This window comes from Salmo salar, chromosome 02 (assembly GCF_965601325.2).
Source record: "Salmo salar chromosome 02, fSalSal1, whole genome shotgun sequence".
In the NCBI taxonomy this organism is placed as follows: domain Eukaryota; kingdom Metazoa; phylum Chordata; class Actinopteri; order Salmoniformes; family Salmonidae; genus Salmo; species Salmo salar.
This window is the reverse complement of record NC_138292.1, coordinates 87,468,646-87,495,068: the sequence shown is the minus strand read 5'-3', so window position 1 is coordinate 87,495,068 and position 26,423 is coordinate 87,468,646. Positions and strand designations below refer to the sequence as shown.

Here is a 26,423-nt window from a genome sequence, read left to right as displayed (position 1 = left end):
AGCAGAATACAGAATACAACAGGTGTAGACCTTACAGTGAAATGCTTACTCACCAGTCCCTAACCAACAATGCAGTTTAAAGAAGTACAAATAAGATTAAAAAATAAAAGGAACAAGTAATTAAAGAGCAGAAGTTAAATGACAATAGCGGGACTATATACAGGGGGTACCGGTACAGAGTCAATGTGTGGGGGCACCGGTTAGTCGAGGTAATGTGTACAGTGGCAAGAAAAATTATGTGAACCCTTTGGAATTACCTGGATTTCTGCATAAATCTGATCTTCATCTAAGTCACAACAATAGACAAACATAGTGTGCTTAAACTAATAACACAGAAATTATTGTATTTTTCTTGTCTATATTGAATAAATAATTTAAACATTCACAGTGTAGGTTGGAAAAAGTATGTGAACCCCTAGGCTAATGACTTCTCCAAATGCTAATTGGAGTTAGCTAACCTGGAGTCCTGGAGATAAATCAGATCCAGCCTGAACTGTGTGATGTAGTAGGGAGTTGTAGTTTCTCTACAGATAAATCAGACCCAGCCTGAACTGTGTGATGTAGTAGACAGTTGTAGATTCTCTACAGATAAATCAGACCCAGCCTGAACTGTGTGATGTAGTAGGGAGTTGTAGTTTCTCTAGAGATAAATCAGATCCAGACTGAACTGTGTGATGTAATAGAGAGTTGTAGTTTCTCTAGAGATAAATCAGATCCAGACTGAACTGTGTGATGTAGTAGGGAGTTGTAGTTTCTCTAGAGATAAATCAGACCCAGCCTGAACTGTGTGATGTAGTAGGGCGTTGTAGTTTCTCTACAGATAAATCAGATCCATTGTGATTTTTCAGACAGCAGCTCTACACTTTATTGAGTGACTGATCCATTCATCCTTCCATCCCTCCTCAGCCTTCCTCTCCTCTGAAGACCCAGTGAGGGTGGAACTCAGTCAGAGAGCTGTTGAGGGACTGGTTAGGAAGAACACTTCTACAGCCAGAGAGGTGAGAGGTCACACATGGCTTAGATGGTAAATATTTATGTCCCTTTAGTGGTTCATCACGTCAGCAAAAGGGAAGATGTTCCACCATCCATGTTTATTGACATTAGTGCAAATTGTCCACTGATATTGGTGTAATTTCTCACCCCTTTTGGCTGTATGAAAGTTAATTTCCCCTCAGGCACACATTTGTTCTTTGATATTATGAAGATCATTTGTGTCAAATGTACTTTTCCCCACTCATTCACCCCATCATTTTACATTGCTTATGTATATTCGGTGGCCAGACTCAAATTCCGAACACAATGCCCATCCTGGCAGATCTAAACCTAATGCAACTTGGAGTGATCGGATGACAGAAGTCACATTTAGGTGCCAGGTGTAACTGAGGCCATAGATGCTCCATATCCATTACTTTGAGTGTTTTATATAATATGACTAAATGTGTTTCTGTGTTGCAGGGACAGTCAAGAAATGGAACAGCAAGGCCACAGAACATGACATAAACAGAGCTGTGGGAGACCACCTCAAGCCCCTGGTAGAGCCGGGGGTGGTGTTTACCACTCCACCACGCCTTCAGCAGGCTGGAAACGTGGGATTGATACTGTTTTTCATAGTAAGATGGACCAAGAGTCTGTTGATTAGTTGGTCATTGGGTTAATTTGTTTTACAATATGTTCAAATCAAGCTTTATTTATACACCACATTTCAGACATGGATGCAACACAATGGCTTCAAAGGCAAAAAAAACTATGAAAATAAACAGAAATATTTAGTACACAAACATAAGAGGATAAAAAACAGATTAATAACTGAAAGACTAATGAGCATTTTAAGGAAATGCCATTGACTTAAATATGAACAATTGGACACAATATCCAACCCAAAATATAGGCTTGTTTTACTACACTGTTTGTTGTTACGTTCCCCAGCAAAAAAAAAACAGAAATGTCCCTTAAAACCTCTTACATCTAGACGTTCCGCTAGCGGAACACCTGCTCCAATATCCAATGATAGGCGTGGCGCGAATGACAAATTCCTCAAAAAACCCCAAACTTCCATTTTTCAAACATATGACTATTTTACACCATTCTAAAAGACAAGACTCTCCTTTATCTAACCACACTGTCCAATTTCAAAAAGCCTTTACAGCGAAAGCAAAACATTAGATTATGTCAGCAGAGTACCCAGCCAGAAATAATCAGACACCCATTTTTCAAGCTAGCATATAATGTCACAAAAAACAAAACCACAGCTAAATGCAGCACTAACCTTTGATGATCTTCATCAGATGACACGCCTAGGACATTATGTTATACAATACATGCATGTTTTGTTCAATCAAGTTCATATTTATATCAAAAACCAGCTTTTTACATTAGCATGTGGTGTTCAGAACTAGCATTCCCACCGAACACTTCCGGGGAATTTACTAAATTACTCACGATAAACGTTCACAAAAAACATAACAATTATTTTAAGAATTATAGATACAGAACTCCTTTGTGCAATCGAGGTGTCCGATTTTAAAATAGCTTTTCGGTGAAAGCACATTTTGCAATATTCTGAGTAGATAGCCCAGCCATCACGGCTAGCTATTTTGACACCCACCAAGTTTGACACTCACCAAACTCCGATTTACTATTAGAAAAGTTTGATTACCTTTGGTGTTCTTCGTCAGAATGCACTCCCAGGACTGCTACTTCAATAACAAATGTTGGTTTGGTTCAAAATAATCCATAGTTATATCCAAATAGCGGCGTTTTGTTCGTGCGTTCAAGACACTATCCAAGGGTGACGAAGGGTTACGCGCCCGACGCGTTTCGTGACAAAACATTTCTAAATATTCCATTACCGTACTTCGAAGCATGTCAACCGCTGTTTAAAATCAATTCATGCCATTTTTCTCATAAAAAAAGCGATAATATTCCGACCGGGAGTGGTTGTTTTCGTTCAAAGAGAGAGAAAGTAAACATGGAGTCGACTCGTGCACGAGCCTCAGTCTCATAGTACTCTGACCGGCCACTATCCAAACGCGCTAATGTTTTTCAGCCAGGGCCTGCAAAGCCACGATTCAGCTTTTGCCGCCTTCTGAGAGCCCATGGGAGCCGTAGGAAGTGTCACGTAACAGCAGAGATCCCCTGTTTTGGATAGAGATAATCAAGAAGGCCAAGAAATGGTCAGACAGGGTACTTCCTGTACAGAATCTTCTCAGGTTTTGGCCTGCCAAGTGAGTTCTGTTATACTCACAGACACCATTCAAACAGTTTTAGAAACTTTGGAGTGTTTTCGATCCAAAGCTAATAATTATATGCATATTCTAGTTTCTGGGCAGGAGTAATAATCAGATTAAATCGGGTACGTTTTTTATCCGGCCGTGAAAATACTGCCCCCTATCCATAACAGGTTAAATAGAAGAGGGAACAAACAAAGAGTCACTGACAACAACCAAAACTAAACAGGAGGTGTTCTAAAACACACTATGGGGGTGTCCACTGAAAGTTGACTAGTAACAACAACTGGGACCTAAAAGACACCCACCATGAGACCCACTAAATCTGCCCAAGAAGAGGCAAACAAAAGAAAAACCCACACCAAACTTAAAGACAGGAAGCAAACCAAAAAGGTGGAGCAACTAAAGGTGTTGACTCTCCACATCTATCAAGACAACTGGAGCACTGGGCCAGACACTCTTAAATAGAACCTGGACCAGCTCAGGTGAAACACCTTCCCACTAACGAGATGGACAAGCCAGCACAGGTGTAACACATACTGACTAACGAGGTGACACCAATCAGTGCATCCTACGTGCTAACGAGCTATACATGCTAATGAGCTATACATGCTAATGAGCTAAACATGCTAATGAGCTATACATGCTAATGAGCTATAAATGCAAAAGTGCAACCTCAAAACATAAATGGAAAAACCAAAGCCTGTAACACATGGCTGACAACAATAAAACAAAAAAAAAAAAAAAGTTATTCTAAATATATATATTTTTCTACAATGTACTTTTTTGCTTCTAGAACTCTCGTCCCCTTGGAACGAGCCCAAACAAAACTAATCTCCAATACAGAAAAACGTGCAGTCAAAATCAATTGGGATCCATGGTAACGCACTGGCTAAATGCAAACAGCTAGCTACATTTTGAAGTGTTACATTTTGATTCAAGTGCCTCACCAACGTGGTAAGTGTAACACAGCTCTTTTTGAGTTAGTCACTTTTTGTTAAATCACATAAATAGTACTTTTCCAAATCATGCTGAAATCAATTGAATGGGGCAAATGTTTAGGGTTCTACATTGTGAAATTCCTTAAAATAATCCTTCTACAATGTTAAAACATTCTACATTGTGACATTTTCATTGATATCACAAAACAACTCCTTCATGTATTTTCTGATGTTTAATCAGAGATCTTTTATCAGAGTATCTCTTCCCACATTGACCACAACTATAGGATTTCTCTCCTGTGTGTCCCCGCTGGTGTATAGTAAGATTGCTAGATGTAATAAAACTCTTCCCACATTGATCACAGCTGTAAGGTTTCTCTCCTGTGTGTGTTTTCTGGTGCAGCTTCAAAGTCTGTGATGTTGAAAAGCTTTTCCCACAATCTGAACAGTGGTGAAGTTTCTCTCCTGTGTGTACTCGCTGGTGTGTAGTCAGATGGCTAGATGTATTAAAACTCTTCCCACATTGATTACAGCTATAAGGTTTCTCTCCTGTGTGTGTCCGCTGGTGTATAGTAAGATTGCTAGATGTAATAAAACTCTTCACACATTGATCACAGCTGTAAGGTTTCTCTCCTGTGTGTGTTTTCTTGTGCAGCTTCAAAGTCTGTGATGTTGAAAAGCTTTTCCCACAATCTGAACAATGGTGAAGTTTCTCTCCTGTGTGTACTCGCTGGTGTGTAGTCAGATGGCTAGATGTTATAAAACTCTTCCCACATTGATCACAGCTATAAGGTTTCTCTCCTGTGTGTGTCCGCTGGTGTATGGTCAGATAGCTAGATGTAATAAAACTCTTCCCACATTGATCACAGCTATAAGGTTTGTCTCCTGTGTGTTTTCTCTGGTGTACTGTCAGATCACTAGATTGAACAAAACTCTTCCCACATTGATTACAACTAAATGATCTCTCTCCTGTGTGTGTTCTCTGGTGTATAGTCAGATTGCTAGATGTAGTAAAACTTTTCCCACATTGATCACAGCTATAGGATTTCTCTCCTGTGTGTAGTTTCCGGTGTGATTTCAGGGAGCCTGACTGAGTAAAACTCTTCCCACATTGATCACAGCTATGAGGTTTCTCTCCTGTGTGTGTTCTCTGGTGCAGCTTCAAAATCTGTGATGTTGAAAAGCTTTTCCCACAATCTGAACAGCGGTGAGATTTCTCTCCTGTGTGTACACGCTGGTGTATTTTAAGGTCTGATGAATATTTGCAATGTTTCCCACAGTCAGAGCAGCAATAAGATGTCTTTCCTGTGGGTCTCTGCTGGTGTTTCTTGAGGAGTTCTGATGTGGAGAGACTCTTCTCTGCCTCGTCAGCATCATGATGTTGTTGAGGCTCCCCAGAGGATCCATGATAGTCCCGTCTCTCTCCTATGTGAACAACAAAGTCAGACAGATGGTTAAAAGCCCACAACAGCAGAAATCCACTGTTTATTTAAGGTAAAAGGTGATGCCCAGAGCATAGCCATGAAGTTGTACATCAATTGGCGTCTGTTAAATTATTTGACAATTGTCTTAATACAGTCAAGTCATATTTTGTCTTGTTTTCACATTATTAGTAACATCAAAGATTGTTAAGTTATAACAAAATTGTGAAATCCTAAGCAGTGTGCCAGACGACTTTCGGTCTCCAATATAGGCCCCTTTCTGTGTTTGCTAAAATTGCAGCAGGAGGGCGATGCTAACGCAATTTGGTTGTAGAAACACCTCCCTGCTAATGAGGAAACCGCTAGTTATGGACGAAGGTTTTAGCTTTTGTGTTCTGAATATTAGTGGTAGTGTTAGTGTGTAGTAGTGGTAGTGTGTAGTAGTGGTAGTGTGTGGTAGTGGTAATGTGTTCTGAATATTAGTGGTAGTGTTAGTGTGTGGTAGTGTGTAGTAGTGTGTAGTAGTGGTAATGTGTTCTGAATATTAGTGGTAGTGTTAGTGTGTGGTAGTGTGTAGTAGTGTGTAGTAGTGGTAGTGTGTAGTAGTGGCAGTGGTAGTGTGTAGTAGTGGTAGTGGGTGGTAGTGGTAGTGTGTAGTAGTGGTAGTGTGTAGTAGTGGTAGTGTGTAGTAGTGGTAGTGTGTAGTAGTGGTAGTGTGTTCTGAATATTAGTGGTAGTGTTAGTGTGTAGTAGTGGTAATGTGTAGTAGTGGTAGTGGTAGTTTGCAGTAGTGGTAGTGTGTGGTAGTGGTAGTGTGGGTTAGTGTGTAGTAGTGGTAGTGGTAGTAGTGGTAGTGTGTTCTGAATATTAGTGGTAGTGTTAGTGTGTAGTAGTGGTAGTGGTAATGTGTAGTAGTGGTAGTGGTAGTGTGTAGTTGTGGTAGTGTGTAGTAGTGGTAGTGTGTTCTGAATATTAGTGGTAGTGTTAGTGTGTAGTAGTGGTAGTGTGTAGTAGTGGTAGTGGTAGTAGTGGTAGTGTGTTCTGAATATTAGTGGTAGTGTTAGTGTGTAGTAGTGGTAGTGGTAATGTGTAGTAGTGGTAGTGGTAGTGTGTAGTTGTGGTAGTGTGTAGTAGTGGTAGTGTGTTCTGAATATTAGTGGTAGTGTTAGTGTGTAGTAGTGGTAGTGGTAATGTGTAGTAGTGGTAGTGGTAGTGTGTAGTTGTGGTAGTGTGTAGTAGTGGTAGTGTGTTCTGAATATTAGTGGTAGTGTTAGTGTGTAGTAGTGGTAGTGGTAATGTGTTCTGAACAACAACAACATAGACCTACTGTAGGACCCTGATAAGGGAATTATATAATAAAGGTAAATGAATAAAGAATCCATCCCTGAAACGTAACTGATTAGTAATTAATAGTTATGTAGCATATGTAATGAATAATTAAAGTACTGAACGTAAGTCCCATAAGGTCTAGTAGAAGACCCTGGAGGAAGGGAAATGTGTGTGCGTGTTAGTGGGCCTAAGGGAACTGTAGACCTGGAGAGACTTAGGAGAAAACAGGGAGTAACCTTCAAGGTCCCCCTAATCTCGGGGGAAAGGAACAGACAGCACTGGATAGTGATTAACAGTGATGAGAACTCCAGGGAGGGATACAACTCACCTACTGTTCGTGTGTAGTTATGTGCTTAAGAGGGGAGTGAGCATAAAATGAACATCTTAGTGTAATGTACTTCAGAACGTTCTCTGAATAAACTGTACAGACCTTTTGCAGAAAGCTGAGTCCTTGCCTAATATTTTTTTACCCAGTGTCTTACAAACCTTGGGAATTAGTCAAGGCTTATTGATTGTTAACCTGTTGGGGTGTAGGGGGCAGTATTTTCACGGCCGGATGAAAAACGTACCCAAATTAAACTGGTTACTACTCTGGCCCAGAAACTAGAATATGCATATTATTAGTAGATTTGGATAGAAAACACTCTGAAGTTTCTAAAACGGTTTGAATGGTGTCTGTGAGTATAACAGAACTCATATGGCAGGCAAAAACCTGAGAAAAATCCAACCAGGAAGTGGAAAGTCAGAATTGTAGTTCTTCTTTTGATTCTCTATCGAAACTACAGTTTCTGTGGGGTCACGTTGCACTTCCTAAGGCTTCCATTGGCTGTCAACAGCCTTCAGAAAGTTCTTTCAGCATTCTCCTGTCACTGGGCAGATAATAGGAGCTCAGTCAATCAGTGGACTGCCTGTGGACAAAGGGATTGGATATGCGCAATGCCGCGCTGTTCCTTCTTTTTCTTCTTGAATGAATACGCTATTGTCCGAAAGCAAAACATTAGATTACGTCAGCAGAGTACCAAGCCAGAAATAATCAGACACCCATTTTTCAAGCTAGCATATAATGTCACAAAAACCCAGAAGACAGCTAAATACAGCACTAACCTTTGATGATCTTCATCAGATGACACACCTAGGACATTATGTTATACAATACATGCATGTTTTGTTCAATCAAGTTCATATTTATATCAAAAAACAGCTTTTTACATTAGCATGTGACGTTCAGAACTAGCAGAACTTCCGGGGAATTTGCTAACAATTTACTAAATTACTCACGATAAACGTTCACAAAAAGCATAACAATTATTTTAAGAATTATAGATACAGAACTCCTCTATGCACTCGATATGTCCGATTTTAAAATAGCTTTTTGGTTAAAGCACATTTTGCAATATTCTAAGTACATAGCCCAGCCATCACGGGCTAGCTATTTAGACACCCGGCAAGTTTAGCACTCACCAATATCAGATTTACTATTATAAAAGTTTGATTACCTTTTGTTGTCTTTGTCAGAATGCACTCCCAGGACTGCTACTTCAATAACAAATGTTGGTTTGGTCCAAAATAATCCATCGTTATATCCGAATAGCGGCGTTTTGTTCGTGCGTCCCAGACACTATCCGAAATGGTAAATCAGGGTCGCACGCATGGCGCAATTCGTGACAAAAAATGTCTAAATATTCCATTACCGTACTTCGAAGCATGTCAACCGCTGTTTAAAATCAATTTTTATGCAATTTATCTCGTAAAAAAGCGATAATATTCCGACCGGGAATCTCCTTTTCGGCAAACAGAGGAAAAATCACAAAGACGGGGGCGGCCAGGTCACGCGCCTAAGCCCACAGTCCCTTGATCGGCCACTTGAGAAAGGCGATAATGTGTTTCAGCCTGGGGCTGGGATGACAACATTCTGTTTTTTCCCGGGCTCTGAGCGCCCATGGAAGACGTAGGAAGTGTCACGTTAGAGCAGAGATCCTTTGTAAAAGATAGAGATGGCAAAGAAGTTCAAGAAATGGTCAGACAGGCCACTTCCTGTAAAGGAATCTCTCAGGTTTTGACCTGCCATTTGAGTTCTGTTATATACTCACAGACACCATTCAAACAGTTTTAGAAACTTTGGAGTGTTTTCTATCCAAAGCCAATAATTATATGCATATTCTAGTTACTGGGCAGGAGTAGTAACCAGATTAAACCGGGTACGTTTTTTATCCAGCCGTGAAAATACTGCCCCCTAGCCATAACAGGTTAAATCCGTCTTGCCAAATTTCTATCAGCATGTTAAATGTGCAACCAGAGGGAAAAGAACTCTGGACCACCTATACTCCACACATAGATGCATACAAAGCTCTCCCTCACCCTCCATTTGGCAAATCTGACCATCCTCCTGATTCCTGCTTACAAGCAAAAATTTAAGCAGGAAGCACCAGTGACTCGATCAATAAGAAAGTGGTCAGATGAAGCAGATGCTAAGCTACAGGACTGTTTTTCTAGCACAGACTGGAATATGTTCCGGGATTCCTCCGATGGCATTCAGGAGTACACCACAACAGTCATTGGCTTCATCAATCAGTGCATCGATGACGTCGCACCCACAGTGACCGTACGTACATACCCCAACCAGAAGCAATGGATTACAGGCAACATCCGCACTGAGCTAAAGGCTAGAGCTGCCGCTTTCAAGGAGCGGGACTCTAACCCGGAAGCTTATAAGAAATCCTGTTATGCCCTCCGATGAACCATCAAACAGGCAAAGTGTCAATACAGGACTAAGATCAAATCGTACTACAAAAGGCTCTGATGCTCGTTGGATGTGGCACGGCTTACAAACCATTACAGACTACAAAGGGAAGCACAGCCAATAGATGCCCAGTGACAGAAGAGCTAAATTACGGCAAATAACACTGAAACATGCATGAGAGCACCAGCTGTTCCGAAAGACTGTGTGAGCACGTCCTACGCAGCCGATGTGAGTAAGACCTTTAAACAGGTTAACATTCACAAGGCCGCAAGGCCAGATGGATTACCAGTATGTGTACTGTGAGTATGCAAGTGTCTTCACTGATATTCTCAACCTCTCCCTGTCCGAGTCTGTAATACCAACATGTTTTAACCTCTATGGGCTAGGTGGGACGCTAGCGTCCCACCCGTGGTGCACTCCATCAACAGCAGGTGCATTTCAAGAGCGGCAAATTTGAATCCAAATAAATGTCAAAATTCAAATTTTTCAAACATACAACTATTTTACACCCTTTGAAAGATAAACATCTCCTTAATCTAACCACGTTTTACGATTTCAAAAAGGTTTTACGGCGAAAGCATAAATTTAGAGTATGTTAGGACAGTACATTTACAAGAGTTGTGTGTAATGTTTTGTCAATTCAAAGACAGGGTCACCAAAACCATAAAACCAGCTAAAATGATGCACTAACCTTTTACAATCTCCATCAGATGACACTCCTAGGACATTATGTTAGACAATGCATGCATTTTTAGTTCTATCAAGTTCATATTTATATCCAAAAACAGCGTTTTACTATGGCATTGATGTTGAGGAAATCGTTTCCCTCCAATAACCGGCAGTCAAGTCAACACCACAAATTAAATAATTAAAATTAGAAAACATTGGTAAAATATTATATTGTCATTTAAAGAATTATAGATTTACATCTCTTGAACCCAATCAACTTGCCAGATTTAAAAATAACCTTACTGGGAAATCACACTTTGCAATAATCTGAGCACTGCGCCCAGAAAAATACACGTTGCGATACAGACTAGACGTCATGTTGGGGAGATCTAAAATCGAAAATACTATGTAAATAATCCATTACCTTTGATTCTCTTCATCAGATGTCACTTCCAGGTATCACAGGTCCATAACGAATGTAGTTTTGTTCAAAAAAGCTCATCATTTATGTCCAAAAATCTCCGTCTTGTTAGCACATGATCTAAGCCAGCCGGACTTCTCGTCATGAACGAGGGGAAAAAAATATATTTACGTTCGTTCAAACATGTCAAACGTTGTATAGCATAAATCATTAGGGCCTTTTTTAACCAGAACATGAATAATATTCAAGGTGGACGAATGCATACTCTTTTATAACGTATTGGAACGAGGGTACCCAACATGAACTCGCGCGCCAGGTGTCTAATGGGCCATCATCGTTCCATGGCTCTTGTTCGGTCAGATCTCCCTCCAGAAGACTCAAAACACTTTGTAAAGGCTGGTGACATCTAGTGGAAGCAATAGGAAGTGCCAAAATATTCCTCAGCCCCTGTGTTTTTCAATGGGATAGGTTTAAAGGTAATACAACACATCAGGTATCCACTTCCTGTCAGAAAATGTCTCAGGGTTTTGCCTGCCAAATGAGTTCTGTTATACTCACAGACACCATTCAAACAGTTTTAGAAAATTTAGGGTGTTTTCTATCCATATGTAATAAGTATATGCATATTCTAGTTACTGGGTAGGAGTGGTAACCAGATTAAATCGGGTATGTTTTTTTATCCAGCCGTGTCAATACTGCCCCCTAGCCCTAACAGGTTTTAAGCAGACCACCATAGTCCCTGTGCCCAAGAACACTAAGGTAACCTGCCTAAATGACTACCAACCCGTAGCACTTACGTCTGTAGCCATGAAGTGCTTTGAAAGGCAGGTCATGGCTCACATCAACACCATTATCCCAGAAACCTGAGACCCACTCCAATTTGCATACCGCCCTAACAGATCCGCAGATGATGCAATCTCTATTGCACTCCACACTGCCCTTTCCCACCTGGACAAAAGGAACACCTATGTCAGAATGATATTCATTGACAACAGCTCAGCGTTCAACACCATCGTGCCCTCAAACCTCATCAATAAACTAAGGAACCTGGGACTAAACACCTTCCTCTGCAGCTGGATCCTGGACTTCCTGACGGGCCACCCCCATGTTGTAAGTGTATGTAACAACACAACACATCCGCCACGCTGATCCTCAACACAGGTGCCCCTAAGGGATGTGTGCTCAGTCCCCTCCTGTACACACTGTTCACTCATGACTGCACAGCCAGGCACAACTCCAACACCATCATTAAGTTTGCTGATGACACAACAGTGGTAGTCCTGATCAACGACAAGACAGCCTATACGGAGGTCAGAGACCTGGCCGTGTGGTGCAAGGAAAACAACCTCTCCCTCAATGTGATCAAGACTAGAGGTTGACCGATTAATCGGAATGGCCGATTAATTAGGGACGATTTCAAGTTTTCCTAATAATCGGTAATCGGCATTTTTGGGCACCGATTATGGCCGATTACCTTGCGCTCCACGAGGAGACTGCGTGGCAGGCTGACTACCTGTTATGCGAGTGCAGCAAGGAGCCAAGGTAAGGTGCTAGCTAGCATTAAACTTATCTTATAAAAAACAATCAATCTTAACATTATCACTAGTTAACTACACATGGTTGATGATATTACTAGTTTATCTAGCTTGTCCTGCGTTGCATATAATCGATGCGGTGCCTGTTCATTTGTCTTTGAATCACAGCCTACCTCACCAAACGGGTTATTTAACAAGCGCATTCGCGAAAAAAGCACTGTCGTTGCACCAATATACCTAACCATAAACATAAATGCCTTTTTTAAAATCAATACACAAGTATATATTTTTAAACCTGCATATTTAGTTACTATTGCCGGCTAACATGAATTTCTTTTAACTAGGGAAATTGTGTCACTTTTCTTGCGTTCTGTGCAAGCAGAGTCAGGGTATATGCAGCAGTTTGGGCCGCCTGGCTCGTTGCGAACTGTGTGAAGACCATTTCTTCCTAACAAAGACCGTAATTAATTTGCCAGAATAGTACATAATTATGACATAACATTGACGGTTGTGCAATGTAACAGCAATATTCAGACTTATGGATGCCACCGTTAGATAAAATAGAGAACGGTTCCGTATTTCACTGAACGAATAAACATTTTGTTTTCGAAATGATAGTTTCCGGATTTGACCATATTAATGACCTAAGGCTCGTATTTCTGTGTGTTATTATATTATAATTAAGTCCATGATTTGATAGAGCAGTCTGACTGAGCGGTGGTAGGCAGAAGCAGGCTCGTAAGCATTCATTCAAACAGCCCTTTTGTGCATTTGCCAGAAGCTCTTCGCTGTGCTTCAAGCAATGCGCTGTTTATGACTTCAATCCTATCAACTCTCGAGATTAGTCTGGCAATACTAAAGTATGTATTAGAACATCCAATAGTCAAAGGTATATGAAATAGAAATCGTATAGAGAGAAATAGTCCTATAATAACTACAACCTAAAACATCTTACCTGGGAATATTGAAGACTCATGTTAAAAGGAACCACCAGCTTTCATATGTTCTCATGTTCTGAGCAAGGAACTTAAACGTTAGCTTTTTTACATGGCACATATTGCACTTTTACTTTCTTCTCCAACACTTTGTTCTTCCATTATTTAAACCAAATTGAACATGTTTCATTATTTATTTGAGCCTAAAATGGTTTTTATTGATGTATTATATTAAGTTAAAATAAGTGCCCATTCAGTATTGTTGTAATTGTCATTATAACAAATATATATATATATATATATATATATATATATATATATATATATAAAAATCGGCCGATTAGTTGGCATCGACTTTTTTTGGTCCTCCAATAAATCGGTATCGGCATTGAAAAATCATAATCGGTCGACCTCTAATCAAGACTAAGGAGATGATTGTGGACTACAGGAAAAAGAGGACCGAGCACGCCCCCATTCTCATCGACGGAGCTGTAGTGGGGCAGGTCACCACATCACCAACAAACTAACATGGTCTAAGCACACCAAGACAGTTGTGAAAAGGGCACGACAAAACCTATTCCCCCTCAGGAGACGGAAAAGATTTGGCATGGGTCCTCAGATCCTCAAAAGGTTCTACAGCTGCACCATCAATAGCATCCCGACTGGTTGCATCACTGCCTGGTATGGCAACTGCTCGGCCTCTGACCGCAAGGCCTTACAGAGGGTAGTGCGAATGGCCAAGTACATCACTGGGGCCAAGCTTCCTGCCATCCAGGACCTCTAACTGTGTCAGAGGAATGCCCTAAAAATTGTCAAAGACTCCAGCCACCCTAGTCATAGACTGTTCTCCCTGCTACCGCACGGCAAGCGGCTTCTAAACAGCTTCTACCCCCAAGCCATAAGACTCCTGAACATCTAATCAAATGGCTACCCAGACTAGTTGCATTGCCCCCCCCCTTTTTACACCGCTGCTACTCTCTGTTGTTATAATGTTTTGGGGGTATTTTTTACAACCCCGTACAGTAGGTGGCAGCAATACACCTGATGAGTGTAGTCTGACAAACCTCAGCGAAGAAGAAGACATGGTAAGAACCAAAGTGTTGGTCAGTGTTTCCAGATGACCCTAATTAGATGTTACATTACATGTTTTCTTACTTCATGTAGCCGGCTAGCTAGCCAACATATTCAAACTTCTTATTCCTCTCTGATAAGATACCGCTGCACAAACATGCTTATCTATGCCTACACCAGCACTGGCACCAGGCAGTATTAGCCAGCTACGTTTGACTCTTAATACATTTAGCAAGCTAGCTAGCGATTAGCATTAGCGGCTAACATTATTTTAGCAACACCTTGCTAAGAAAAGACAAACGTTCGCCTTCAATGTAATGGCATGAAAATAATTGCCAGAATATTATACAATGACTTATCAACAGCTCTAACAATTTGACCCCCACAGGAAATCTACACTGGCAGTTATAGAAAGACCCATTTACCATCTAGCCATTGATTCTTGAAGAATATAACCTATAAATGCCTCAAATTATTCAACTGTATTACCCCATCAGAAACCAAAACATGAGCTCGTATAAGGCCAGAGGAGCAGGGTCGATCCAAGCGTTCTGACCTCACAAAGACAGTAAAGCACCCAAGCTAACTGGCTACCGTTGGATAGCTTGCTAGACACAAATGAGAAAAAACCTCACTCTTACCATTTTACTTGCCCTAGCAGAGCTGGTTAGGCTGTTTTCATGTTATCCAGAGCGTTGGTGACTAACTGTGCTGCTCGCAACAATTTAATTTGAGCTTTTTTTAACGTTTACTGACACCTGGACATATTCAACGGGTGTTGAGCGCTAGTAAATTCTTCAGTTATTCTAAGCTCCGGTACACTCAGACGAGAGTGCTCTGAAATCGGAGTAGAAAGCCAGAGCGAATTTACGAACGCACCCGAATTAACAATGTCCACTGAGAAAGCAGACGACCCCTTGGCTAAGAATGATGTGAATAATCAAGTCAATAAATGTTGGGTAGTTAGTTAGAATATAGTTAATATACTGGTAAGTTTGATGTATAAGTAGCCAACTAACGTTAGGTAGCTACAGTTGAAGTCGGAATTTTACATACACTTTAGCCAAATACATTTAAACTCAGTTTTTCACAATTCCTGACATTTAATCCTAGTAAAAATTCCATGTCTTAGGTCAGTTAGGATCACCACTTTATTTTAAGAATGTGAAATGTCAGAATAATAGTAGAGAGAATTATTTATTTCAGCTTTTATTTCTTTCATCACATTCCCAGTGGGTCAGAAGTTTACATACACTCAATTAGTATTTGGTAACATTGCCTTTAAATTGTTTAACTTGGGTCAAACGTTTCTGGTAGCCTTCCACAATCTTCCCACAATAAGTTGGGTGAATTTTGGCCCATTCCTCCTGACAGAGCTGGTGTAACTGAGTCAGGATTGTAGGCCTCCTTGCTCGCACACGCTTTTCAGTTCTGCCCACACATTTTCTATGGGATTGAGGTCAGGGCTTTGTGATGGCCACTCCAATACCTTGACTTTGTTGTCCTTAAGCCATTTTGCCACAACTGTGGAACTATGCTTGGGGTCATTGTCCATTTGGAAGACCCATTTGCGACCAAGCTTTAACCTCCTGACTGATGTCTTGAGATGTTGCTTCAATATATATTTGTGAAGTGCACCAGTCCCTCCTGCAGCAAAGCACCCCCACAACATGATGCTGCCACCCCCGTGCTTCACGGCTGGGATGGTGTTCTTCGGTTTGCAAGCATCCCCTTTTCCATCGAAACATAACGATGGTCATTATGGCCAAACAGTTCTATTTCTGTTTCATCAGACCAGATGACATCTCTCCAAAAAGTACAATCTTTGTCCCCACGTGCAGTTGCAAACCATAGTCTGACTTTTTTATGGCTGTTTTGGAGCAGTGGCTTCTTCCTTGCTGAGCGGCCTTTCAGGTTACGTTGATATTGGGGGGGTCATTTTACTGTGGACATAGATAATTTTGTACCTGTTTCCTCCAGCATCTTCACAAGGTCCTTTGCTGTTGTTCTGGGATTTATTTGCACTTTTCGCACCAAAGTACGTTCATCTCATCTCTTCCTGAGCAGTATGACGGCTGCGTGGTCCCATGGTGTTCATACTTGCGTACTATTGTTTGTACAGATGAACATGAACCAGACTTGTGAAGGTCCACCATTTTTTTTCTGAGGTCTTTGCTGATTTCTTTTGATTTTCCCATGATGTCAAGCAAAGAGGCACCGAGTTTGAAGGTAGGCCTTGAAATACATCCACAGGTACACCTCCAATTGACTCAAATTATGTAAATTAGCCTATCAGAAGCTTCTAAAGCCATGATATTATTTTCTGGAATTTTCCAAGCTGTTTAAAGGCACAGTCAACTTAGTGTATGTAAACTTCTGACCCACTGGAATTGTGATACAGTGAATTATAAGTGAAATAATCTGTAAACAATTGTTGGAAAAACTACTTGTGTCATGCACAAAGTAGATGTCCTAACCGACTCGTCAAAACTATAGTTTGTTAACAAACAATTTGTGGAGTGGTTGAAAAACAAGTTTTGATGACTCCAACCTAAGTGTATGTAAACTTCTGACTTCAACTTCACTGCTGTAAAGATATGCTATGCGGTTTGTAAGGATAACGTAGCCAACATATCGTTAGATTGCTCAACATTTTCTTAACATTTGTCATAATTAGTTAAAGCAGTTCATTTGTATCCACTCTCTCGTCGGACATTGGCTGCATATTTTCCACCATTTTTTTCAAATCTGAAAATAGTTGAAGCCTCGTCCATTTCCTAAAGAATTGCATTATGGGCCCTAAAAGCACATAAATAGTGTCCTCTGCCTGTATACTTTGTATTTTGGCGACTGTAGTACGACATCCGGGAACTTTTGGCATACTAACTATATCCATACTATGACAAATAAGCATAATATATAGTATGGTTAGTATGAGTATTCGAACACAGCTCAAGTCTCTGGGCAGCCATTTTGTTTCTGTTTAAAAACTAGGTTGCCCCTTTAAAAAAGCCACGCAATCAATCAACCAATCTGCAGTTCAAACAATAACAAAGCTGTAATTCCACCACTGTTTTGGTAATAAGATGATGGATGGGTCTGGAGAAATGTAACTAATTTCAAATTCATAGACAGACCTATGGATGCAAGGACTGACCATCCATGATATCAACATTATAGTTTAAACCATGTTGAGGCTTAACAGTGTTGATTTACATTGTTTCTGAACATTGGAGTAAAAAAGCTTATTTGGGGTTCTGATGGGGTACAACAGTTGAACTAAGCTCATGAGGCATGTGTTATATTCTTCAAGAGTCAATGGCTTTATATAAATTATTTTAAAGTCCAAATATGGATGTAGCAATTGCATATTTCCCCTTTCACACCTCAGTTTAACAAGTGTAGAGTTTGTGCCTCTGTTTTTAAGACAGTACTTACTTGTGTTAATCAGGGCATGTTCATCGTTAGAACCATTGGATGCCTTATGATGCCCTTGGGAAACCGGGCCCAGATATCCAGTTTCCCCCTCTTCTTCCTTCTTCGATGTGACAGTCATCTCCCCCTCCCCCTCTTTCACTCCAAAAACTGCATCCTCCTCCTCCTTCACTCTGAACGTGTCTTCCTCTTCTTTTACTGTAACACCCTCCTCCTTCACTCTCAACACGTCTTCCTCTTCTTTCACTGAAACGTTTTTGTCTTCTTTTTTCACTGTAGCAGCCTCACCCTCTACTTGTTTTTGTATTGTAACAGCCTCCTCTTCCTCCTCCTCTTTGACGAGAGCTTCTTTCTCCGTCCAGCAGACCTCTTCTTCTTTAGCAGGAGGAGAGTAGCTTAGTGAGCTCATGGTCGGAATGTTAGCTAGCTAGGCTAATGCTAACTTAACCAGCCCGCTAGCTGACTAATAACAACAACACCGTAAATATGAAATTAAATCTGATAACTAACTAGACGACAGAAGTGGGTTTAAAACACAGTGGCTAATATACACTAAAGCATCTAAAGAGCTTTATTGTTCGGCTATTTTGTCTATCAAGCTACCGAGGTGACTGAATAACGGTTGTTGCTGTTGAAAGAAGCGTTCCGTCCACTAGATTATACGTCACACCAACAGCATTACCATAAATTCCCACACCGCCATCTGCTGACTGGAGTGGGTAACGCAGTTTAGTAAAATCTATATTTTATTTTCAGACAAGTTAAAGTGTAGGAAGCATGAGTTTTTACTCACCAGCGTAACAACACAGTGTGGTTAAAGACTTAGTAAGCTAGTTGTAGTCACGATATGGTTACCTATAAGTACAAACAGTTATGTTTTTGCATTATTACAAATGTATTAACTTATTTCGGGAAATCTTCTAAACTACCCACAATGCACTATTTCCCAACGTCATAAGTATTATCAACTCTATGCTACCGAGTTTGTATGCCAGTGTAACGGTGTAATGAAGTTACATTTAAAAAAACTATTTAACCTTTATTTAACCAGGCAAGCCAGCTAAGGACAAATTCTTATTTACAATGACGGCCAAACCCCTGCCAAACCCTAACCCAGACGATGCTGGGCCACTGTGCGTTGCCCTATGGGACTCCCAAACCCGGCCTGTTATGAAACAGCCTAGTTTTGAACCAGGGTCTGTGGTGATGCACTGACATTCAGTACCTTAGATCGCTGCTCGTGTGTTTACATTACAGTCAGTGATAAAGGATGTGATTCTGGGTAACCCACAGCAGATTTTTGGAGAAATTGGAAATTGAGTGGTCCTGGGATAGAAATGTATAAAGTTGACATTACATCATAAAATCCACCTTTTACATCATAAATTAGCTATTTTGATTTAGTAACTACTGTTGTTGGTTTGACGTCAAAATAAGCCTCTCTTTATATGTTATTTGCCGAATCTCCGTTTTCCATGTGGGTTTTATGCTAAAGTTCCTTCTTTCAAGTTGGTAGCAAACTGGAAAATGCATCTTCTTTAGGAGTGCTATTTATATCCTGTCGACTACTGATCATTCATCCACACTGCATCTTCTTTAGGAGTGCTATTTATATCCTGATCATTCATCCACACTGCATCTTCTTTAGGAGTGCTATTTATATCCTGATCATTCATCCACACTGCATCTTCTTTAGGAGCGCTATTTATATCCTGTCGACTACTGATCATTCATCCACACTGCATCTTCTTTAGGAGTGCTATTTATATCCGGATCATTCATCCACACTGCATCTTCTTTAGGAGTGCTATTTATATCCTGATAATTCATCCACACTGCATCTTCTTTAGGAGTGCTATTTATATCCTGATCATTCATCCACACTGCATCTTCTTTAGGAGTGCTATTTATATCCTGATCATTCATCCACACTGCATCTTCTTTAGGAGTGTTATTTATATCCTGATCATTCATCCACACTGCATCTTCTTTAGGAGTGTTATTTATAACCTGTCGACTACTGATCATTCATCCACACTGTGTGTCTCATCATTGCAGGTAATTTGTGACATGTATAAAGTATGTGTTTTATAAACTCATGAACACCAGCCAGTTTATCAGCCCGGTTCTGTTAGTTTAGGTGGATTATACTTCACCACCAGAGGGGGACATTGAGTAACATTTCAGGTTAATTTGATATATTTTGGGACTAAAATGGATGACAGTTTATTCTGATGTTGTGAATATGAGATTACACATGGAAACAATGTATTTATTTTATTATAGTCAATTAGGAATTGTTACATCCACTATATGATCACAATGACTTTGACAGACATCTTGATTGTTTTTTGTTAGTATATTATCGGGCAGATTTATGGAGAATTGCTGTGGGAGTGCTGTTTATATCCCATCACTACTGATCATTCATCCATACTGTGTGTGTCCCATCATTGCAGCTTTGGAAATAAATGAACTATCCATCCATTGCTCCTTCCTGTGTTGACTCACTGACTTGAGGGACTGGACCAGGAAGGTCACACTAGCTCGATATCTAGCTCAAGCTTGCCAAAGTTAACCACACCTTTCCATGTACTGTGCGGTTGTTTTATCTTGAGAGAACCCGTTAGCACGGTAGGCTCTGGTGCCTTCTTGCTGTGGGCTCAAAATTACAGAGGAACTCAACCTGCTTGCTCCTTTTTGTTTTGTCAACTTTTCATTAGGGGGGTTACGTTTGATACCGGAGCTACGAGGTCTGCGTCCAAATCACTAAGCAGTAAACTTCAAAGCAGTGTACCGATGCCTGTATCACTTTGTCAGCAGCACGTCATCAATGACGTCTGAAGCTTAATTTCATCAAACAACCACCTGATTGGTTTGGTATTGGGCTTGTTCGACACTGCAGGTGACTGCCGACTGACTGATCTACAAATCACCTTACATCATAAATAAACTACTCATTATTATTTAGAAATCAGTCAGCATCTACCTATAATGCAGCATGGATTTGATGCTCTCGAACACGGCCAGTGGATTAGTAGATGACAGAGAGGCTACGCTGCACACGCGCTACGGTGTGTTGGACGTCATCTATAATTATTTCGCTGTTCTAAATTCTGTGTTGCTCAAAGCCGTGAGTAATGAACCTATTTTTGACACAATAGGCTGGAAAGCGTCAATGCTTCAGGAAGCTTTGTTTCCCCATCACTACTTTTCAGCATGTTCTCTGTGAAGTAGGCTACGGGAATTTTGTAACTTTTTCAACCTTAGTTTACTGCTACCGCGCTGACTGACATCTGGAATCTATCTATTTTGGATGTTGGGGATTTTCCCTACCATCATTCTGTATGTCTCTGCTCTTTTGATCTGCAGTCATGTTTTAGTTGGGTTTTGTTAGTTGGGTTCTAAATGGTCTAGTTGGGCTCCAGCTCGCTGACCATAGCCGTGCTGATTGGCTACGCTGGTTAGGCTAATAGCTAGTTGGCTAAATAGCTAATGTTAGCTTGCTGGCTAAGATAACTGCATATAGCTAACATTCTTTGATATTTGGTTAGATGGCGTTGTGTATTTCCAAAACTGTGGTTTACTTTAATTACTCAAGTCATGAGTTCAAACGATTGGTTTAATATGAAGTTATACATTTTAAGTTTTTTCTGTTGTAGTTTACATCATAGGGAATAGGCTGGTCCTCCATATTACATCACACCTGACTTTGTCATTCTTCTGAATTCTGATTGGTTTTATGTAATAACTCCACAAATAGAACATTGAGTTGTAACTTTGCATTGGGACTTTAAAAATATTCTATTTGATATTTTATAAACAACACAAAAACTACACACACAAATGACAACATCACACCTGCCCAGACCCACTAGAACACACCTCCATCCCCATTAACTACATCACACCTGTCCAGACCCACTAGAACACACCTCCATCCCCATTAACTACATCACACCTGTCCAGACCCACTAGAACACACCTCCATCTCCATTAACTACATCACACCTGTCCACTAGAACACACCTCCATCTCCATTAACTACATCACACCTGTCCAGACCCTCTAGAACACACCTCCATCTCCATTAACTACATCACACCTGTCCAGACCCACTAGAACACACCTCCATCTCCATTAACTACATCACACCTGTCCAGACCCACTAGAACACACCTCCATCTCCATTAACTACATTACACCTGTCCAGACCCACTAGAACACACCTCCATCTCCATTAACTACATCACACCTGCCCAGACCCACTAGAACACACCCCCATCTCCAGCTCCTGCATCCTCCCACATGGCCTCAAACTGAACCATTTTATTTCTCTCTGTCGCCCAGCACTTTACATTTTTAGATAATAAAGCATTTGACCTTTCTATTGCATTAGCAATGGAGGATTGGTTGATTTCCAGTATACTTCTACACATGTACTGCACTGGAATTATCCCTCTACACATGTACTGCACTGGAATTATCCCTCTAGACATGTACTGTACTGGAATTATCCCTCTAGATGTACTGCACTGGAATTATCCCTCTAGACGTACTGCACTGGAATTATCCCTCTACACATGTACTGTACTGGAATTATCCCTCTACACATGTACTGTACTGGAATTATCCCTCTACACATGTACTGTACTGGAATTATCCCTCTACACATGTATTGCACTGGCTCAGTGATTTGTGTGATTGGTTACATTTCAGTCACATGTGCATAAGGGAGAAGTGGTGTCTGATGTCTGCAGGTCAATGCAGCTGAGAAATATGATCCTTGTAATTATTCTTTGTGCATATCAGCAGTGGTAATGATTGTGAAATATGATCCTTGTAATTATTCTCTGTGAATATCAGCAGTGGGAATGATTGTGAAATATGATCCTTGTAATTATTCTCTGTGAATATCAGCAGTGGTAATGATTGTGAAATAGTTAGTTCATTTCATGAGAGCAACATGATAATTAATCATTTCTGAACAACCATTTTTTATTTAATGTCTATTAATATCTGATCAATTTTATTTCACTTGGTGATGTTTCATTATAGAGAACATGACATGACAATACATGACATCTACAGTGGTGATGTTTCATTATAGAGAACATAACATGACAATACATGACATCTACAGTGGTGATGTTTCATTATAGAGAACATAACATGACATCTAAGTAGCTGAATATGATTAACAGTTTGAAGGACTGTTTGAAGGACTGTTCTGGTTAAACAGTGAGAGACTAGTTGATTATGGACTAACAGTCTAACAGTCTGAAGGACACAACTCATTTTATTCTGGTTAAACAGAGAGAGACTAGTTGATTTAGGGGGGGGGGATTTTTTGACAATTTAGGAAATAATATTTCATGTTTTACTCGTACCTCAGCCAGCATTGTGAATGCTTAGGAAATAATATGTCATGTTTTACTCGCACCTCAGCTAGCATTGTGAATGCTTAGGAAATAATATGTCATGTTTTACTCGTACCTCAGCCAGCATTGTGAATGGTTAGGAAATAATATGTCTTGTTTTACTCGTACCTCAGCCAGCATTGTGAAGGGTGTCTGATGCAGTGACATACTAGACCATGGCAGTAAATCTAATACTTAGGTGTTTTTGTCATGCATGAAAGGTCTGTGGTTGTTCAGTGGTTATAAGTTACTGACCTTGGAATACATTTCTGGCCATACTGGCAGGGTCTGAATCAAACCCCATGTCCACCTGGTACACTGGCAGGGTCTGAATCAAACCCAATGTCCACCTGGTACACTGGCAGGGTCTGAATCAAACCCAATGTCCACCTGGTACACACTGGGCTAAACTTTGCTGTCTCTTTCCATGAAACATGGACACCAAATTAAAGTGCTTGGGAACCTAACAACTCTTCAGGCAAGGTTACTCATGTGGTTAACCAAACCACCTAAATTAGACGTCACCTCTTTGGACCTCATCTCAGTGAGTTTAGGTTGGGGAAACCATGGAGGAGATGGCTTTGGACCTCATCTCAGTGAGTTTAGGTTGGGGAAACCACGGAGGAGATGGCTTTGGACCTCATCTCAGTGAGTTTAGGTTGGGGAAACCACGGAGGAGAGGGCTTTGGACCTCATCTCAGTGAGTTTAGGTTGGGGAAACCATGGAGGAGATGGCTTTGGACCTCATCTCAGTGAGTTTAGGTTGGGGAAACCATGGAGGAGAGGGCTTTGGACCTCATCTCAGTGAGTTTAGGTTGGGGAAACCATGGAGGAGAGGGCTTTGGACCAAGTTCATGACATTGAGGAGGAGAGAGCAGCTGTAACACAGTACCTGGTCTAGTTCATGGCATTGAGGAGGAGAGAGCAGCTGTAACACAGTACCAGTGGTGTAAAGTACTTAAGTAAAAGTACTTTCAAGTACTCCTGAAGTAGTTGTTTTGGGGTATCTGTACTTTATTTTACAATTCTATTTTTTACAACTTTTACTTTTACTTCACTACATTCCTAAAATAAAAGAATGTACTTTTTATTCCATACATTTTCCTTGACACCCAAAAGTACTCGTTACATTTTGAATGCTTAACTTGACAGGAAAATGGTCCAATTCAGCACTTATCAAGAGAACATCCCTGGTCATCCCTACCTACTACATCCCTATATACCTACCTAGCCTCATTATGAGTCTAATCTGATCTCCTTCAACATGGTGATCCTCATTATGAGTCTAATCTGGTCTCCTTCAACATGGTGAGCCTCATTATGAGTCTAATCTGGTCTCCTTCAACATGGTGAGCCTCATTATGAGTCTAATCTGGTCTCCTTCAACATGGTCATCCTCATTATGAGTCTAATCTGGTCTCCTTCAACATGGTGAGCCTCATTAATTGTCTGATGAAAAAGAAAACCCCCACACTGATCATTATCAATCAGCCTTTTGTTTTCTTTCGAGTTATTAACTAATGATCAACACACACAAGTTCTCAGATGTGTGAGTGCTTTACCTATTTCTAACAGTATCATTTCAAATGGAGAAAACATCTCAGCAAAATGGAAACAATGTGGGAGGATTAGCAAATCCTGTTTCAGTATCAAAATGACAAACCACATGTACAAGTGCATTGGACACGCCTATGAGGTCAAATCTAATCCCATCATGTCTGCATTGGACACGTCTATGGGCCGGCAGGTAGCCTAGTGGTTAGAGAATTGGGCCAGAAACCAAAAGGTTGGTGGATCGAATCCCGAGCTGACAAGGTAAAAATCTGTCGTTCTGCCCCTGAACAAGGCAGTTAACCTGTTTAGGATAGGGGGCAGTATTTTCACGGCCGGATAAAAAACGTACCCGATTTAATCTGGTTATTACTCCTGCCCAGAAACTAGAATATGCATATAATTGTTTGATTTGGATAGAAAACACCCTCAAGTTTCTAAAACTGTTTGAATTGTGTCTGTGAGTATAACAGAACTCATATGGCAGGCCAAAACCTGAGAAGATTGCATATAGGAAGTGCCCTCTCTGACCATTTCTTGGCCTTCTATAGCCTCTTTATGGAAAATAGAGGATCTCTGCTGTAACGTGACATTTTCTAAGACTCCCATAGGCTCTCAGAAGGCGCCAGAACGTTGAATGATGACTCTGCAGTCCCTGGCTGAAAAACAGTAGCGCATTTGGATAGTGGTCAATCTGAGAACAATGAAACGGGCGCGCACGTGAAGAGTCCATTTTACATTTTCAGTCTTTGAACGAAAACAACGTCGCCCGGTCGGAATATTATCGCTATTTTACGAGAAAAATCGCATAAAAATTGATTTTAAACAGCGTAAGACATGCTTCGAAGTACGGTAATGGAATATTTTGAATTTATTTGTCACGATACGCGCTGGCGCGTCACCCTTCGGATAGTGTCTTGAACGCAAGAACAAACGCAGCTATTTGGATATAACTCTGGATTATTTGGAACCAAACCAACATTTGTTGTTGAAGTAGAAGTCCTGGGAGTGCATTCTGACGAAGAACACCAAAGGTAATCCAATTTTTCTTATAGTAAATCTGAGTTTGGTGAGTGCCAAACTTGGTGGGTGTCAAAATAGCTAGCCATGATGGCCGGGCTATCTACTCAGAATATTGCAAAATGTGCTTTCACCGAAAAGCTATTTTAAAATCGGACATAGCGATTGCATAAAGGAGTTCTGTATCTATAATTCTTAAAATAATTGTTATGTTTTTTGTGAACGTTTATCGTGAGTAATTTAGTAAATTCACCGGAGGTTTCGGTGGGTATGCTAGTTCTGAACGTCACATGCTAATGTAAAAAGCTGGTTTTTGATATAAATATGAACTAGATTGAACAAAACATGCATATATTGTATAACATAATGTCCTAGGAGTGTCATCTGATGAAGATCATCAAAGGTTAGTGCTGCATTTAGCTGTGGTTTTGGTTTTTGTGACATATGCTAGCTTGAAAAATGGGTGTCTGATTATTTCTGGTTGGGTACTCTGCTGACATAATCTAATGTTTTGCTTTCGCTGTAAAGCCTTTTTGAAATCGGACAGTGTGGTTAGATAAAGGAGAGTCTTGTCTTTAAAATGGTGTAAAATAGTCATATGTTTGAAAAATTGAAGTTTTGGGATTTTTGAGGAGTTTGTAATTCGCGCCACGCCCTATCATTGGATATTGGAGCGGTGTTCTGCTAGCGGAAAATCTAGATGTAAGA

General features: G+C 40.5%; 1 protein-coding gene across 1 annotated transcript; it reads right to left on the bottom strand.

The window, feature by feature from the left end:
• Window positions 1-1,635: 1,635 nt before the first annotated feature.
• Window positions 1,636-18,363, bottom strand: LOC145862981 (uncharacterized). Its single transcript, XM_082967948.1, has 2 exons — window positions 17,728-18,363; window positions 1,636-5,593 (listed from the first exon to the last, which is right to left on the bottom strand). Exons 1-2 carry the CDS (start codon window positions 18,131-18,133, stop codon window positions 4,368-4,370), a joined length of 1,632 nt encoding a protein of 543 aa, XP_082824074.1. The 5' UTR covers window positions 18,134-18,363; the 3' UTR covers window positions 1,636-4,367.
• Between the last annotated feature and the right edge of the window lie 8,060 nt (window positions 18,364-26,423).

Bases quoted from the DNA above. Each gene is read 5' to 3' on its own strand.
- LOC145862981 (XM_082967948.1), bottom strand. From the start codon at position 18,133: ATGAGCTCACTAAGCTACTCTCCTCCTGCTAAAGAAGAAGAGGTCTGC. The intron at 5,594-17,727 runs GTAAGTACTGTC...TTGTTCACATAG, and splicing joins ACATGCCCTGATTAACACAA to GAGAGAGACGGGACTATCAT.